This window comes from Echeneis naucrates, chromosome 7, assembly GCF_900963305.1.
Source record: "Echeneis naucrates chromosome 7, fEcheNa1.1, whole genome shotgun sequence".
In the NCBI taxonomy this organism is placed as follows: domain Eukaryota; kingdom Metazoa; phylum Chordata; class Actinopteri; order Carangiformes; family Echeneidae; genus Echeneis; species Echeneis naucrates.
In genome coordinates this window covers 12,863,461-12,880,598 of record NC_042517.1, presented here as the reverse complement: position 1 = coordinate 12,880,598, position 17,138 = coordinate 12,863,461, and the positions used below count along the sequence as shown (strand labels likewise).

The window sequence follows — 17,138 nt, the reverse complement described above, 5'->3', positions numbered from 1 at the left end:
TGATCATCTGATCTACCCTTAAGAGGGGACAGTGTTTTCAGATGTTGCCATGGTTACCAGAGGCCTCCAAACACAACACGACCCAGGCAGCAAGACGGCTTCCTACGCTGGACCTTGGTCTACATCGTCGATATTGACTGAAATTTAATTTGGCATACATCTGCAAGGCCAGCGGTGAGTGTTTGAGCTATGATCACCACCTGTCTTTTAAAGAACTACACAATCACAAACACAATCATTTATTGTAGATTTCAGTGGATAAAAACATTCAGTCAAGTGCAGCGGTTATGGACAATTTTAAGGTACTCAAAATGGGTGTTTCACTTTCTCTCACTTTGTATTTCTACTCCACTTTTTCAAAGTTCAGCCAAACACACCAACCTTTAAAATAAAAATGCAGTGACAAGTATTTTCTTAAAACTCAAATTTTTGTTTCTCCCCCAGTCCTGCCTCACTAGAAACGGTGAGTATGTATAAAGTGGACGTACCTGTAGACCAGTCCATTGGAGAGGCTGTGGAGAGGCGAAGGTCAGCAGCAACAGCACGCAAAGCTCGCATTTTCGACACGAGGCTGCGTGTGATGGGCCTTGACCTTGATGCTCTAAACCAACAAGTCCAGGAGAAAAAACATCAGCAAACCGTAGAGAGACAACGAGACACAGCTCTCGGTAAATTGTGGGTGGGAGAAGAGGCAGGGAGGGAATTAAATTCATCCAAATGCATCTCAATAAACGCTGGAGTTTCTGTAATATTGGCTGAAGCCCATTGCATTTGTGAAATCCTGTTTCCTCACTAATGTGCAGTAATTTTTATATATTTATATATAATACAGATAAACTTGCACAGTATTATGATGACCTGCTACTGCAGCAAGACATTGATGAAAGAGAGAGGCGGGCAGCTTTACACACTGACCTGACCCAGTTCTGGGCCACTCAGCAACGTGTAGAGGACTCAAGTGATGCTGATCTCAAGTGTGGCCTGAAGGGGGCATTCGGGATCACCAATCCAGGAGGGGAACTGGGTCCTGCCAGCATGCAAATCTTTGAGGTAGGTTTTCTGTGACTGGCAGGTTCATGGTGTGCATGAAAAGCAGCTCGATGAAATCTAATAGAGGGTTCAATGAATAATCACATTATCGCTGGAGCACAATGTCCTTGTTTCATGTACAGGGAGAGGGTTCTTCAGAGCCACAAACATGGAAAACAAAAGAGACAGAAAGAGATCTGCGTATGCAGAAAGAGGACAATTTGAGAAGATGCATGCGAAACCAGCACAGAGGTGAAAGGAACATACACACTGTTATCACCGACGAGCTTACACACCATGTATGCTATAGCTCTGTAAATCACACCCATGCTTCATGCGTTCCTGCACAAACAATCACACATTCCCACGCACAGGCCCTAATGCCAGGTGGCATTGATGAATGCTCATCCTAGATAGCCTTTACATACATGTGAGTGTGTTGTTGAAGAGCTTTGTACAGTGGGTAATGGCTAATGTAGGTGTAAAAAATACACATTAGGTGATTTCCAACTGGTGTGTTACAGAGATGCTCGAGAGCAGAGAGCTGGTGCATCGGGACCTAAGGGAGGTTCAGCAAGCAGCACTAGAGGAGGAGTGTAAGAAAGCTGCCTGCATCGCGCTCGACAACTACAATCAAGCTCTGGTACAGCACACGCATGTGCTCACACAGATGGACACACAGACGCGCACAACCCCCTGATGTGAATGCTCAAAGCAAAATCCAGTGGGGTTTTCAGCAGAGACATGGTGTTCTCAGATGGGATTTTACATTAAAATGGCTAATTGAAAATGTTAAGTGATGCATGCGCACCCTATGCTGCAGGAAGGTGTCTGTCCAACATGGATGGTTAAATCGCTTTGATGTGTGCATGGGCCTTGTCTTTTTTTTTTAAAAGCCTCCATTTAGCTCTTCCCTTATTCGCCTGAAAGCACTCAACTAAATCTTCCGTTGGGAGGCATCATTACGAGTCCTTCAGGTCATGATTTTTTTTTTTATTATTTTTTTTGACAGTTATGTGGTTTCTCTAATAACCACTCCCATGCATGATGCACAAGTAAATGCAACTGACTGATTGAATATCCCATGAGGGCATACACTCCGTGGTGATTCTTGATTCTAAGCCAAAAGTAACCACATAGTTGAGGTTCAGTTTTGTAGTGCTACTGTTATGCCAGACAACAAGGGGCTAATCAATCAACTGTCTCTGGAGCCCTGGGAAGGCCTAACCAAGACCTGTTCCCCCACAGGCTGCAGAACGGGCAGAGAAATTGAAGGAGCAGCACAGGAGAGAGGAGAGGGACAACCTTACAGAGATGGTGCACATACTGACATCTGACATGATGACAGAGTGTGCAGACACAGCAAAGAGAGAGGCGGGAGGAGGGAAGCCATCTCGGATGTTGACTGACAGGTGGAAGGGGATGAGCCCCAAGCAGTTGAGAGCCATCCATATGGAGAGAGAGCAACAGTGTCTTGAGAAACAGGTATTGGAGTCGCCCAAAAACACCTCTCCCTCTCTTAAGATCTGAACCAGAATCTCTTTTAATTTAACATCCATCTCTATATGTTGTTAATGTCTAAATGTTGTGACTTAGACATACACATTTTTTTTCAATTTGAGGAAAAAAGTCAAAAATATAATTTTATCTTATTTACCATCTCAGAAGATTCTTAGATGTCTTAGTCTTCGATTTATTTTGCAATCTTCTGGTCGCGTCCTCACCCCCATGTTGAGAACCAGATCACAATAAAAACTGAAAATGCTTTATGGCTGGTGTTTCTTCTCAGTTTAGTATTTAGATCTTTATTTCTTTTCATCAGAAACAACGGGCTGCTGAGAGGATTGAGGATGCAGCATGGGATCTTCAGCTCCTGAAACTGTCCACAGAAGCAGAGGAGAAGGAGACAAGAGCAGCAGAGTTGAGGAGACGGAGGAGGATTCAGATGGACGAGTACAATATGCAACTGGCCAGAGAACAGCAGACACAGTGAGCACTGCACATACAAAGAGTACACGCCCACTATTCAGGCAGTGTAGTCAGAAAATATATTTTGTAGGTGTAGGTGATAATGAATTTAGATTTCAACTATTATTTTGGAGATTAGAGTGTGTTCATTTGTGTGTCTGTTTACCCCAGTCAGGAATACCTCAACAAGAAGCTATATACCAACAAACCCACTAATGACTATTTTCATCAATTCAACGCCAGCTCCCGCTGATTCATCACACGCCTTTCACAGGTTTGTCCTCCTGTGACCATGTGCTAATAAAGTCTGTAGATTTGATCACAATGAATCCTGAGTAATCAATATTTACTGCTTAATCTTAAGTGACACATAATCATTGACTTTATTGGCTGATACTGGCGACAATGAAGGGAACCTCTTTGGTACAGATTGTTCCATGTACTTTATTTTTCAGTCAGATATCCAGTTACAGTGGTAAATTCAGAATGCAGTTACAGTTGTATTGGCCCCAGGGTACAAATCCACCCAGCTCCTGACGCTCACCCATGATACATACAGATACTATCAGTCCCATTATGCCGTGCACTCCACACACCACTTAGAGGCACATCTCCACCACAACAGGGGCACTAACACCCCCCCCCACCCCCACTCAGGTGTTGTTGTTTAAGGTTTAAAGTCAGTCTTTTGTTTTGTTTCGTTATGAAGAGGCTTATCAAAACAAACCAATTGGCTTTTTTTAAGACTCTCACCTTTTAACTATAAAAAGGGGGGAAACAATGTTGAAAAGCACATGCCAGCATCCCCAGCTTTCCCAGCTGTCCCCTTGACAGATGAAAAGCAAAGAGTGAGTGGCAGTTGAGTGAGTATCTGTGTGTATACACTCATTCCTCATTCAAAGCAAACATTTGCCCTGAACACTGACAAACACAGATGTTTAGCAGCAGATAGTCATGTTAGAATATTGGCATATTCATTGCTCCTGTATGAAAATAGATTTTTTTAAAAGCTTTATTTGTCCTGAGTGTGTCTGAATAACCAACAACAGGGCACTTACACACACCTTCTTCAGTGCCAATAGCCACTTTAGACATCCCATAATCCTTATCTCAGGGACTGCCAGGTGATGTCTGGCCACTGTCAAGCTTTTATTTGTGTAGAGAGAACTGACACAGCAACATTGCATATAGATGCTCCCTGTGGTGTGCACAAACTGGCTGACTGCATCCTCGCATCTCATGACTGCATCACACAAAAGCTCCACAGATATTCACTGCACTGCTGGATGGTTATGGGCATGAATGCAACCTTAGCTTTCATCAAAATGCGACTACTACTATCACTAAATGACACAAATGTACAATTTTTCAGTTTTCAAATTTTGAAATGTTTGTAAACATCTACGGAACAGTGTGGATTTTTTTCTGTTTTCCTTTTTTCTTTTTCTTAACTATGAGCTAGTTTTGCTAAGTCTGCCAAATCTCAGTCATTAATCAAAAACGGAAACTTTGATTTCACTGCAATAGTACAAAGAAGAAAAAGTACAGCTCGTAACTGTAAAAATGAAGCGATTTTAAACCTGCACATTTTTCACATTTCTTATCAAACATGGTTGGGTTCATCATAACAATCTTTGAGGGTTGTATTTACATTCATCGGGGGAAAAAAAAAAACTTTCCAGGTCTTCTCTTGACCACTTTTTTTTTCTCTCCTCTCCCATGTAGTTTGGATTTTTTTTTAATCAGTAGCTTGTAGATACAATGCCTCGCCAGCACTAAAAAGAATACATTCTCTGTGTTTGATGCAATTACCAACTGCTTGACTTTATTATACAACAAGTGGCAGTCATTAAGCCTGTCTGCAATGTCAGCTTGCATTGATGAAGGTTTGAAAATAATTAAAAGAGTGCTTGCCCACAAGACTCCACTCTCTAATCTGTAATATACGTAAATACTGCTCCTCAAACAATTTCCGTAGTATGAGATGAACAGGTATGAAAAGATTGTTAATTAGTGACAACAATGTTTTTAATACAGTGTAGAAAGAGACAAAGACAGATACAGAAAGCTACACATAGGTCTCGACACAAAAAATTACAATATCATCTCCAATAATGACATTACACTTCTGGTGGAAAGGCGAGAGAGTAATGGCATCAATCTGGTGCTCTATGCAGACCCAGCAGGCACAGGAACATATAAGGAGCATGTACATATCTATAATACTGTATTATGGCTAAATAGATAGATGTAGATGCAGCTATATACACCAGATGCTACTCAGCATCTTCACAGCAAGTTCCCCGAAACGCATCCAATGTTATTTATAGTAAGAAACTTGGCTTCACTTAGTTTCAATGAAAACATCTTGATCGATGAAGTATGTGATGTAGAATGCAATATGAAAAAATATGACCAAAACAATAGAGGTTTGTTTTCAAATTCATTAAAAAAATGTAAAAAATGTCACTGGCACATATAATCTTAGACATCAAATAGTGTTAGACACATAAAATCATGTGCGACGTTAGTCAAGCCATGATGTGCTGTCTGCTTCTCCCATACATCACCCTCCTCTTTCAGTGTACTACTCTGCATCTCTATCGAACCACACCTAAGGTCCCTCTGTTATTTCTACCTGTACAGCAGTCTGTCTTTATCTTCCTTTAAAACTGGTCACTGAGAGAAAGTGGAAGAGAAGGAAGGGAGATAATGAATGTTAGTCATTTAGATTTGTTGCAAACTACAACGATAAAGTAGTGCGAGGGTGAAAGGACGTCCTCAGGTCAGTCAGACTTGTATCATATTGTCCACTACTTTGGACACTCCTTTGGTCAAAATAGTCAAGTCAATCAGATGACTACCAGGAGCATCTGAAGAGTCAATATATTGATTGTGTATTAGTCGTCAGATTAGCAAGTCTGTGAGGAACAAGAGCATATGGGCACGAATGTGTTGTCATGTTTTGGTCTGCAAATGTGTGTTGGGGTTAATCGAGGATGGTGACTGAGTTGGGCATGCCGTTGGTGGCTGCGGAGACGGTGGTGGGGTTCAGTGGAGAGTTGTCCGGCACGCCGTGGAGCACCTCTGTGCCCTCGCTGGGCCGACTGAGCTGGCTGACCAGACTCTCATCTATGTTCAGCTCCATGGTCATAGCACTGCTGCCATTGAAATCAAGGTTGTCCTGGCTGCACAGTTTGCTTTCCTCACATAGGGACGCCTGGCTGGTTGTCCGCTTCTCCTCAAGATAGCTAGTGTGTGTTGGCAAGCAATGTTCCCATGAGGCATGAAAAAAAGTATAGTAAATACAATCTGATATTGTAATATTAGAACAACAATTATATTGACAATCAATCAATCTTTTAATCTTTTCTTTTCCATGAGTAATGCTAAAAGTTTATAGGTCCACAGTTTAAAATTGGATCTTTACATTTTAAAGGAAACTGAACATTATTGGTTTTAGGGAGTTTTCCAATGTTTTAGAGCAAAATGATTATATTACATTGATGAGGAATATAATGATTAGATTTGTTATCAGTTGCAAGTATATTTGATAATTCGCACAAACATTACAGGCAAAGCAGGAGGTAATTAAGGCACAGGCAGGGGAGAAGGAGGGTGGGGATAGCAAATCACATCACAGCATACCTTTCTAGAGATCTGCATAACGGGGTCAGGCATTTGGGAGAAGAGGGACAGTGAAAGGAACACAAAGGTTTAGGAAAGCAAGTGTGGAAAAAATAAAGGCTGTGTTAAGAGTTAGAATTTAAAGAATGTATAGAAACATAATGTGACACTTAAAAGAAACAATGTGCTCTCTGATGACCAACCTGTACTCTCCAAACGTCTCATCTTTCATGGGCCGTGCCTCTGAGTCCATGGGGCCCTCTTCTTTATCTTTCACTGAGGAGGAGAGAGATTATTGGATTTCAATATAAGTGAGATCCCCACCATGTCGCTCTCAACCAGCCTGCGTACCAGACGTCGATAATGACATTCTGTCACACAGCATGATAATATCAGGTTTATGTATGCTGAACAAAAATATTCTCCCTATCTGTGGACAATCTAATTGATGTTCAATAGTTTGATGTTAGACTTGATCTTTTTGTCTGACATTCAGCATAAGAACTACTGCTATGAATATTACTCTTAGTTAAAAAAAAAAATATATATATATATTTAATGTACTTATTCAGAAGTAAAACACCAGTGGGGACGGTTGGATTTAGTATTCCATTAGTTCTTGTTCTTATCTTCAGCAGTCAGCCACTTGTTATTCCTCTTGTATGGAAAAGGCTGAAAGGCTGGTGTTTCTCTCTGACCAGTCAGACACTGCCCTGCAGGATACAGTTAGTTTTGTGGTTTCATGCTTGTTTTTTCAGGGAGAGTTTGTTCCTTGGTATAAAAGTAAGAAAGTTTGAGCTTAGAAGTCTGTTTAACTACATGTTTGCTGTGAAGACTGTTGTCTAATTTAAATTGTCCATTTATTTGGAGTTCATGACATTATAAGAATGACAGAGAGGCGCTACTATTTTGGGGAGCATTTTAAACTTATTTTAATGTCTTCTTCCCAAGCCGAGTAATCTTATTTACTGTGGTGCATTGCTGGAACTGCTCAGCTCTTTTCTCCCGCAGTGTCATTTTCATTTGCAGGCAGTTTCATTGCAGTCTAGTATACAAAAGTTATCCACAAATGTGTCAGTTGTGTAAACATTATATTGCTCTGCGCTCTCATGGCGCAATCTGTCATTGAAGGAGAGACTGAACACATACTGAGATTTCTGCAAAACATTTGCTCAAGGCCTAAATGTTTTAGCAACACTAAACAAAAATTTTCACAGTTCCACTTCTGTACTGATGAATTATAGCACTCATCATGGAGGGCTGCACTTGCCTGAGTACTTTCCTCCTTTACTCCTCTTGATGAAGCAGAGTATGAGCAGTATCAGCAGCAGCAGCACGATGGCACTCACAACACCGATGAACCAGCCCTGTGTTGCAAAGCTCGGCTGCACCTCTGTCACTCCTTATGAGGGAAAACAAGATCAGGGAGTTGAAACAGAAGAGAGTGGGTTTTTGTGACTGAGAAACAGAATTAAAGTAAGAGAGGTGTGAAAGGATGAAAAAAAGCAAGGAGAAATAAGATAAAAAAGAGGCAGCCAAGTATAGAGCAAATGAGACAAAGCAGTAAACCTCTGACAAGGTGCTATTTCACTGGGGAACCGAAGAATACAGCAAAATATTGCAAACAAACACAAGGAATGGATCATTTCATATGGCTAACCAACCTCTCTTTTCAAAGGAGTCTTTGAATGCACTTCACAAGCAGTGAAAGAAAAGGGAAACCCAGAGGAGAGAGAGAGCGCAAAGGACATGAAGGAAAAGTGGATGAATGAAAGCAGAATGCTCATAGTACCTGTTCCTTCTGTCTTAATCTCAGCCTCAAAGAAAGTGAAGTTGTTGTAGGTAAAGCGCAGAAGATATTGAGAGCCAGGAGTCAAGCCCTGGAGCTGGTAGAAAGACTGACTGGAGTTCACCTTCTCCGACTGCTTCCAATTACGGCCATCTGCAGCAGGACAACATGGATTGTTGTTTTTGTTTGGTTTTTTTTAAGGAATGTGAAATATTCCTTCTGCTCATATTTGAAAAGCAATTATACCCTTCTTGTTGAGGTAGTAGATCTGGAATCTAACATTCCTGTGTCTCTTTTTGGCCACCCAGCTGAGGTTTACAGCGTTTTCCCCCGCAGACAGGTTGACGAAGGCAGGAGGTGCTTAAATGCATTTAAATACAGGTATTAAATTCATGATTCAATCTAATTCACGATCATATTACTGACTGCAAAGAGTGCGACTTTTACCTCCATCCAGGGTGGTGGCACCCTCCCTCATGATGGGCTCTCCATCCCCAGCAGTCGTGCGCCCCCTGAGGTAGAAGCGGTAGTGGCTGTGACGGTCCAGGCTCCTCAGGGTGAGGTGGCCAACTGTGGGGTCGTCGATTGTTTCTACCTGCATGGGGCTGTCATCACTCTCCACAACTGTCCACGGCATAGCCAAAAAAGAAATAAAAAAAAAAAAAACCCCATCAATCACCACTTTGTCTGTTTCATTTGGGTGACATGTGATTGTTTGCTAGCATCATTAGGGTGTTGTGACATTTTCCCTGTTTTATTGATTTACTTGAAAATATATTGAGTTTCATACAACTGATGGTTTGTACTGATGTCCTAAAGGCACATTACACAGACTTTATCAAAGAAAGGAATTCACTTTTTGTGCACTGGATGGATTGGATGTGAACAATACTCACTGCGCTGGTATTGCAGAAGATAGCCAATGAGGACTCCGTTCGGCTGACCAGGAGGTGTCCAGTGGAGGGTCATTTCTGTCTCTGATGGGCTGTCCAACATCAGGGATGTGGGAGGACCGGGAACTATCGGCAATAAAAATGCAACTGATGAAATTAGCAGGATTATACTATTTTGATATACTGTAAGTATTTTCCCCAAATCCTGACCGGCTCAATATTATATCAGTCCCCCCCCCCCACCCCCCATACTTTCCTCTATTGTGTTCACCCATTCCTCCCTCACTTCACCATCTGGCTCCATCCTTGCCTGGTCCTATCTGTAACTGGACTTCTTTACCCAATGTATCTGTTAGCCCCTTCCTCAGGTCATGCTTGTTGTCACTCCCTCTTCCACCCCTGGTTTTCTGCGCTCTTTCTGATTCTCACCTCCCTCATGAGTCTTGAATTCCAGTGTCTCAGAGGCAGGTCCCTCTCCTTTGCTGTTGAATACAGTCATGGCCAAGTTATAGTGGGAGTACGGCCTGAGATCACTGATCACCCTCCTCTCCTCATTGGGACCAGTCTCCACCACTTTAGTCTCCTCTGACTCCTTGGCCCTCAGGCCTCTGTGATGGCCCCTGGAGCCAGTTCTGGTCAAGTAGATCTGTCATGAAAGTCATGAAAAGGAAATCACTAGTAGTTTCTGAATTCCAATGTTTTTGTTTTTAAAGTTATACATGTTCAATGATCAATTCAATTCATTTTATGACTTTTGAGCATGACAACCTTTCTGAAACTACAGAGAACTCTGAAGCTCTTCCCAAGCCAAAACATGGCTGCCCCTTCTATAAACCCGAAATATGTATTGATAATGAGGAGAGGGGTCACATGTGTTTGGCCAAGCAACAAAGAAATTACAGGATTAGTACCTTGTATCCCAGCAGATGTCCTCTGACCTTTGCTTTTTCTACTGGTGCCCAGCTCGCTTTGATGGTAGTGCTGTTTATTAATACAACACCCACATTCATTGGAGCATCCAATGGAACTGGAGATGGACAAGAAGGTGATAGGAGAGAGAGAATACTAAGTAGAAATGTTCCCAGTAAAAGAATAAAATAGTGTTGAAAATCTCTTATGAAGTTGTGTTTTTGAAAATTTTACCGTCCTCTCCCGAATAGCCAATGACTGGGTCGGGCTCAGGTCCCTCTCCTATGTCATTGACAGCCTGAACTTTGATCTCAAAGGCAGAGAAGTTGCCAACATCATTGACAACAAAGGGAGGTGCCGCTGTGGAGTTCACGTGCCAGTAGGGCCCACTGCCCACCGCTCGCCTCCACAGCACCATGTACCTGAAGTTAGGCCCATTGAAGTTGCGTTGGTCCATTTCCTGTGGTGACGGGAACAGCAGCCAAAAAGATGCAACCTCTTGTTAAGGATGTGTTCGCTCTCATTTGCGGATACTGAACATTCAGGTAATAAGTGTAGTACCTGCCAGGTGACAACCAGAGTGTTTTGGTTTGTCGACTCACTCCTAACATCTTCAGGATTATTGTCTGGGGCTGTGATGGGGAAAAATAGGTTTGTTGTTGTATCTCTCAGGGTTTCACTTTGACATTAAAAACAACTGGCTCTTGCCTTCAGCCGGCGTGTTGTAGATTTCTGACGGCTTGCTGGGGTCACTCCTGCCCACTTCATTGATGGCAATGACTCGGAAACGGTAGGACATGTAGGGCCATAGGGGGAGGCTGGCATGCTGCTCGCTGCCTCTCACTTTCTTCAGCTCTTCCCAATGTTCGTCCTTTAATCCTTGGTCCTCAAATTCAACCACATATTCTGTATCGACAAAAAAGATCAAAGTTTGATGGAATAAAATGAGGTGCACAGTAAAAAACAAAAAAAGGAAGAGACTCATAAATAAATACTTTGGAGAGTCATGCTTGGACAATTAAACTTAATAAAGGTCTGATTTTGGAGATTTAATCATAATCCTATCTTTGTTGAAAACAGCAGCCCTTCATTATGCCACAGGGACATAAATGAAATGGATTTGTTGCTCTGAGTGTTGGAGTTAGACAAAAAGAATGTATTAAATTAGCATTGCTGAGTCTCTATGTCTTCGTCTGTTATTCCACAGTAGTCATTTTTAAAATGTCATGGTCACAACAGAAGACATTACTATTGCAGATTCAACAGAAGAACAGGAAAGGTGTGAGATTTGTATGGTTTGTCTATACTAAACCTAGCACGGGGCTGTTGTGGTCGTCTCCTGGAGTCCAGCTGAGGGTGACTGCATGGCTCTTAGGATCAGTAATCTGGAGGAGAGTAGGAGGGTCTGGGCGATCTGAGGGGGACAACAGTTATCATTAGCACAACTACCTGCACACTGCCAGGTCTCTGTAAATATAAACACAATGAAACAAATACATGGACAAACACCAGCTCCTGATCAGACTGTGTATGATCAGTGATCTTACCACATAAAGTGAGGGTGCCACTGGCTTCAGCCATGTCCAGCTTAGTAATGACCTGACAGATGTACACACCCTCATCATCTGGTCCCACATTAGTTATTATAAGGTCTGGGCCTTCAAATGTGTATCTGTGGAAGACACAGGCAGCTGGGTTATCTTTGTCTTCCTTCTCTCTGGTTATTATTTTCATTCATTATTTGCTATTATTTTTCATTATTTCATTAGTTTTTATTAGTTTGTTTATGTACGAAACTGGGAAAATTAAGATAGAAACATTTCATTAAAATTGAAGTATAACTACAATGAACAAACAAATACACAAAGTGAAAAAATAATAAAAATTTTAATCATATCTATCCCCATTATTGTCAGTTTAAGTCAATTTAAAGAATATATTCTTACTTTTCATCACTGTGAGATTCAAACAGCTTCTGATTGTTCTTTCTCCATTGAATAAGCGGAGAGCCAAGTTTGGGGTCAACCTGAGCCACGCAGGAGAAGATTGCTGTGTTTCCAGGTTGTACCTTCAGCGCCTGAGGTGGTGACAGGATCACTGTTCTGTCTGTGGGAGAAAACAAGGAGACGTGATACTAACACAGGTTGCATGAGGTGTGTTTGTGTGTATGTGTGTGTGTCACTTACTGAGCACTTCCAGCTCTGCAATAACGGACAGGTTGGTGTTCTGTACAGAGCAGGTGTAGTATCCTTCATCCTCACGGGTGACATTATGGATCTCTAGTATCCCGTTGGTGAGCAAGTTAACTCTTGGATCTGCCAGAAGAGAGGAGGTGCTGCCACTTTCCCTGGAAGAAACACACACGATCATTAGAAATTTGGCAATCAAAATATGAAATCGAGTCTTTTCTGGCATTGTGGTGTTGGAATAATTTGCCAGTTTTTTTTTTTTTTTTGCCACTTTTACCAAGAAGAACAAAGCCTGGTTGACTACTTGCCAAACCGACAAAATTGACAGTCGCAGTCCAGATGCAGCAGCATTTGGCAGTTAATTTATGCATATGAAAAGCTACCTACGCGTTGTCACCTCTTAAAATTATTAACATGACAATCTGGACAATGAATAGAACACAACTGAAAGCAATTGTTATTGGCCTCACCATGTAACTTTAGGTTTAGGAGAACCAAAGGTCTCACACTCCAGTGAAGCCTTCTGGCCCTCTGTAAATGTGTAGATGTTCCTGTCCTCGCTGAGGATCTGTGGAGGCAGCTCTGAAAATGCACAATTAGAAAATAAGAGACGCACAGTGGCGCACACGTACAAAACTATTTAAAAAGTGACAAGTATAAAACAAACACACACCGATAACATAAACGTTGGTGTTGGTGATGATGGTTCCATGCTTGTTGGAGGCCTGACACTGGTATATGGCCGTGTCTCCGAAGCTGACGTCGTTTAAGATTAGAGACCCGCCTGATGTCAGCGTTCGTCTGGAGTCCTTATCAGTTGCTGTCGGAAAGTGCAAATCTTCAGTACGTATGGCGTTCCCGAGGTTGCGCGTTGAGTTGTGTTGGTGTGTGCACTGACCTGAGAGGGGGATCCCGTTGATAGTCCAGCTGATGGTGGGAGTGGGGATGCCGTCTGCCTGGCAGTCTAGTCTGACAGTCTCACCTGGGGCATATAACTGACTGACTGGTTCCTTGGTCCAGTAGGGAGCAGCTGCATGGGACAGAAAATGTTCCTGTCACATGCTCAAAATGACACGTCATGGTTCACTGAGGAAACTCTGCCTGAAATAAAGGATAACGGTTCTGTCTCTGCATCATATTCTGTTGGTGGTGCGCTATCTATTTAAATTAAAACTGAGGTAAACTGGCTTTACCAACACATTTATTTTATTTTAAAATACATAAATAGATTAATCGACATAAATTATACAATTTTCTATACAACCTTTGATTGCATCAGGAACCAGTACAATTCTAAACAGCAAAATAGAAATGACAAAGGGAAGAAATAATAATAGTGTATTTTTATTTGTGTATGACATACCTTCTACAATAACAGTGTAAATGTGTGTGAGCTTTCCCTGGGAGTTGTTGGCGCTACACTGGTACTCGCCCGCATCACTCTCTGAGATATTAGTAAAGTGCAGGCGGCGGTCGAACATTTCTTTGCTGGTTCGAGATTCGGACAGCTCGCCATCCTTCCTCAGCCACGTCACGTCTGGTGTTGGACTGAAGAAGAGGATGGAGGGGGAGAGGAGGTTTATCATCACAGTAAAAAAAATGAAGACGAAAAAGAAAGCGCAGCGTAACAAGTGCTCTGATGGTGGTTCAGGTGAGACGAAGAAGACAGACAGAAAAAGAAAAACACGAGTTGACAGGAGACATCAAAAGACAGAGAAGAGAATAAGGAGTGTAGGAAGGTCAGAGGAGGAGAGAGATGTCTGAGAGGTAAGATTGATTAGAGAAATGGCTCAAACATATACATATGCTCACACAGACACTCACTGGCCTTGGACGATGCACTCAAGCTCCATGGTCTGGCCCCGTAGGGCGTGGTATACGCTGTGGCTTCCAGTAGGTCTCATCATCTGGGGCCTTTTGTTCCGTAGTAATGAGTTGGCTGGAAAGAGGAAAGAAGGAAACATGAAGACGGAGAGGAGGACTCATACATATGTATTGGTAATTCACAGATTGCTGCCGTGCTGACGCAGCAGCCACTCTGTTACACTCACAGATGCCGGGTGTGCTGTCGTGCAGAGAAAACTGCAGTCTTTCAGAAGACGTAACCTTTCTAACAACTCCACATCATATAGATTTTCTACATGCGCACAGAGGTCTCATGTAAACATGTGCTCATCTTTCTGACCTCGAATTGGTCTCCAGATGCGGGAGGCCATGTCTCAGTGTGAGCTGCATCTCATTACCACTAGGCAGAGGTGGTGATGACCGGGGCTCTGGGACAGTCTGCTGGACATGATCACTGCTTGGGTCAGCAAAATATGCTGCCACTTAGGGGGTACCCCGCTGGTGCTCAGCATGTATGCTCACGATTACGATACCCCACTGTCTGAGCAAACAGCATATGCAAAACCTTTTGTTCTGCTCGTTTTGTTTCTTAATGTGGCAACAATACTGACAGCCCCTCTGAGCTAAAGGCCTGTTTCTTACAACCATGAAGCCAGGTCAGTTCAAGTAAGATGAGCTAAGGCAAAAACCAGTGGAGCTGAGTCAGTCCAGAGTAAAACTCACAGGGGGCGACTGTCAGGGTGATTGGTTCTTTTGCCAGAATGGTGCGTGTTGCCAGGTACTGGACATTACAGGTGTAGTCATTCCTGCTGTCTTCAGTCGTCAAATAGGCAAAGTAGAGGTTGCCATCCTTCCCCACCACAACTCGTTTACTAAGCTTGATATGGTGTAGCTCTGAAGAGAGAGAGAGAGAGAGAGAGAGGGAGTTGTAAAAATAACAATGACAGGCAGACATAGCCGAAAAAATGAGAAACAAGGGAGAGGCTCAAGACTTCCACAGTGAAATAAAATGTTGGGAATAAATGATGAATGGTACCATAGAGACATAATACGCTAAAAGTAATAAAAAATATTTTTAAATATATGATATAATAGACATTTATGAACTAGTGTAAGAATAGATCCTACTGAACCTACAAAAGGGATTGGAGGTTGTTTTTTTTTTTTTTTTTGTTTTAAACTAGGTAGAGAAAAATTGCTAAAAGGAACATTTTGAAACAGAAACGTTTAGATAAAGTCGCTTCAGAAATAAATATCGAACTCCCTTTTTATGATGTGCTATAAGAAAACCACAAAGGGAAGGAGACATCTAAGTTTAAGGAGCATACTTATTGAAGAGACAGGAAGGATGTAATGGAAGCAGAGATGGAAAGGTAATGTACTCACTCCAGTCCATCCAGTGGATGATGGGCTCCATAGAGCTCTGTGGGGGGTTACATTTCAGAACAATGCTGCTTCCTGCTTCTGATTTCACACTGACCTTTTTCTCTTTCTGCTGGGTTGGGGGAACTAAAGGAAGCAAGCAGGGAAAGAAAATACACACCTGTTAGTCTGTGTAGATAGACACAGGGACTGTACACACATTCCCCGTGGGTTTGAGATATCCTGAGGCAATCCACATTACAGGTGAACTTGAACGTAAAATAAAGGACAAGCGTTATAATAAGGACTATTCATAAATTTTCATGAGAGCAACTCTGAGGAAGAGCATCATCGGAGAAGGCGCCACGTTGTCCTTTGTCTTGCAGAGGCACGATGATGTGATATGTGAGTCATACGTGTTTGCCCCCCTCCCCACTTCCTCCCGCCCCATTGTTGATAACCCCATAGGAGCTACCGAAGAGTGCTTCACATGACATCAACTGGAGAGCGTTTCTGGGGAAACCGTTGTCAGGGAAACTGTGAAGGAAGAAGGTCTCCCAGGAGAGAGCCAGTCACACAGGTGACTGGTGCAGGCATGTATGTGCATGTGTGTACCTGACTATATGCTGATTACCGTGTTATTGTGTGTAATTATGATCTGGGTGGCAGCTCTAGGTCTGAGTGCGAGCTTCTATCTGCTAACAAATGAGCTCTCTATAAAGCAGGGCGAGGAAAAGGTTTATATGCTGCTGGCGCTCACAGCTTTGTCGTGCTGTTGCTGATAAAGCCAACAACACACAGCTCGCTTCTAATCTGGACCTTGAAGGCATTTATGGGAGCTCAATGACCAGAACTGGCACCTATAAAAGACATGTAACGCCTGTGCTGAGCTGCGGTTTGTTTGGAAACATATCAGAAGCTGTTCTGTTTGTTTTGGTGCGATTCTTCTCTCAAGGCTAAAGACAAATGATTATAGACCAATAAATACTTATTGAGCATGACAAAAATTAGATGTGAATTATCGCCCATCCAAATATAAAGACTTTGTTTCAGTATCTGGTCAGTGTGCCATTACCATCAGTGCTGAGTGTGGCCTCATTAGACACGGCAGTCCCCAACTCATTGGATGCGTAGCACACATATTTTCCTTGGTACTGCTTCAGGGTGTCCATAGTATTACTGAGTGTGTAGAATGCGAATGAGCCTGCATTCTCAGCAACCTTCAGCTCTGGGTCAGTGCCTGGGTCAAACTCCTCTCCGTCCTTTGTCCATCGGAAACTTGAGCAAAGAAAAAAAAAAAAAGGATCTGTAAGACTAACAGTGTTCAGTGAAAGGTCAGAGTCAAAGATGAACATAGGTGCCTTTAAAAACTCTACTTAAAACACAAAAAATGTCCTTATGTGCCACTGCATTTGGGGACACAAACAAACTGCTGCGAAATGTACACGATGCCCCAGTGGGAGTCCTAAGCCTGTGCTGTGTAATTGCGATATTCATCTCTTCGTCGGCAATCGGAGAAATTTTCCA

The 17,138-nt window shown here is 42.5% G+C and overlaps 2 protein-coding genes across 5 annotated transcripts in view; one reads left to right on the top strand and one right to left on the bottom strand.

Annotated features, from left to right (window-relative positions):
• The first annotated feature begins 76 nt into the window (after nt 1-76).
• Nucleotides 77-3,292, top strand: ribc1 (RIB43A domain with coiled-coils 1). The gene is made up of 8 exons (XM_029507222.1): nt 77-174; nt 445-668; nt 833-1,050; nt 1,173-1,281; nt 1,554-1,672; nt 2,278-2,514; nt 2,852-3,018; nt 3,169-3,292. The coding sequence occupies exons 2-8, from the start codon at nt 470-472 to the stop codon at nt 3,248-3,250; spliced, it is 1,131 nt and encodes a 376-aa protein (XP_029363082.1). The 5' UTR covers nt 77-174; nt 445-469; the 3' UTR covers nt 3,251-3,292.
• Nucleotides 3,293-3,445: 153 nt separating this feature from the next.
• Nucleotides 3,446-17,138, bottom strand: part of l1cama (L1 cell adhesion molecule, paralog a) — a 36,497-nt gene continuing 22,804 nt past the window's right edge. For 3 of the 4 annotated variants that reach the window (XM_029505948.1, XM_029505951.1, XM_029505949.1), the window contains 25 exons: nt 16,687-16,889; nt 15,636-15,758; nt 14,973-15,143; nt 14,229-14,343; nt 13,768-13,952; nt 13,303-13,434; nt 13,078-13,224; nt 12,875-12,986; nt 12,402-12,562; nt 12,162-12,321; nt 11,763-11,887; nt 11,528-11,629; nt 10,924-11,121; nt 10,777-10,847; nt 10,450-10,675; nt 10,218-10,333; nt 9,736-9,952; nt 9,310-9,432; nt 8,861-9,037; nt 8,660-8,773; nt 8,417-8,566; nt 7,895-8,026; nt 6,828-6,900; nt 6,646-6,657; nt 3,446-6,248 (listed from right to left, as the gene is read on the bottom strand). In XM_029505948.1, coding sequence (XP_029361808.1) covers nt 5,987-6,248; nt 6,646-6,657; nt 6,828-6,900; nt 7,895-8,026; nt 8,417-8,566; nt 8,660-8,773; nt 8,861-9,037; nt 9,310-9,432; nt 9,736-9,952; nt 10,218-10,333; nt 10,450-10,675; nt 10,777-10,847; nt 10,924-11,121; nt 11,528-11,629; nt 11,763-11,887; nt 12,162-12,321; nt 12,402-12,562; nt 12,875-12,986; nt 13,078-13,224; nt 13,303-13,434; nt 13,768-13,952; nt 14,229-14,343; nt 14,973-15,143; nt 15,636-15,758; nt 16,687-16,889 — 3,607 coding nt within the window. In that variant the 3' untranslated portion in view covers nt 3,446-5,986. The remainder of the gene's footprint in view (nt 6,249-6,645; nt 6,658-6,827; nt 6,901-7,894; nt 8,027-8,416; nt 8,567-8,659; nt 8,774-8,860; nt 9,038-9,309; nt 9,433-9,735; nt 9,953-10,217; nt 10,334-10,449; nt 10,676-10,776; nt 10,848-10,923; nt 11,122-11,527; nt 11,630-11,762; nt 11,888-12,161; nt 12,322-12,401; nt 12,563-12,874; nt 12,987-13,077; nt 13,225-13,302; nt 13,435-13,767; nt 13,953-14,228; nt 14,344-14,972; nt 15,144-15,635; nt 15,759-16,686; nt 16,890-17,138) is intronic. The other variant, XM_029505950.1, reaches the window with a different exon arrangement.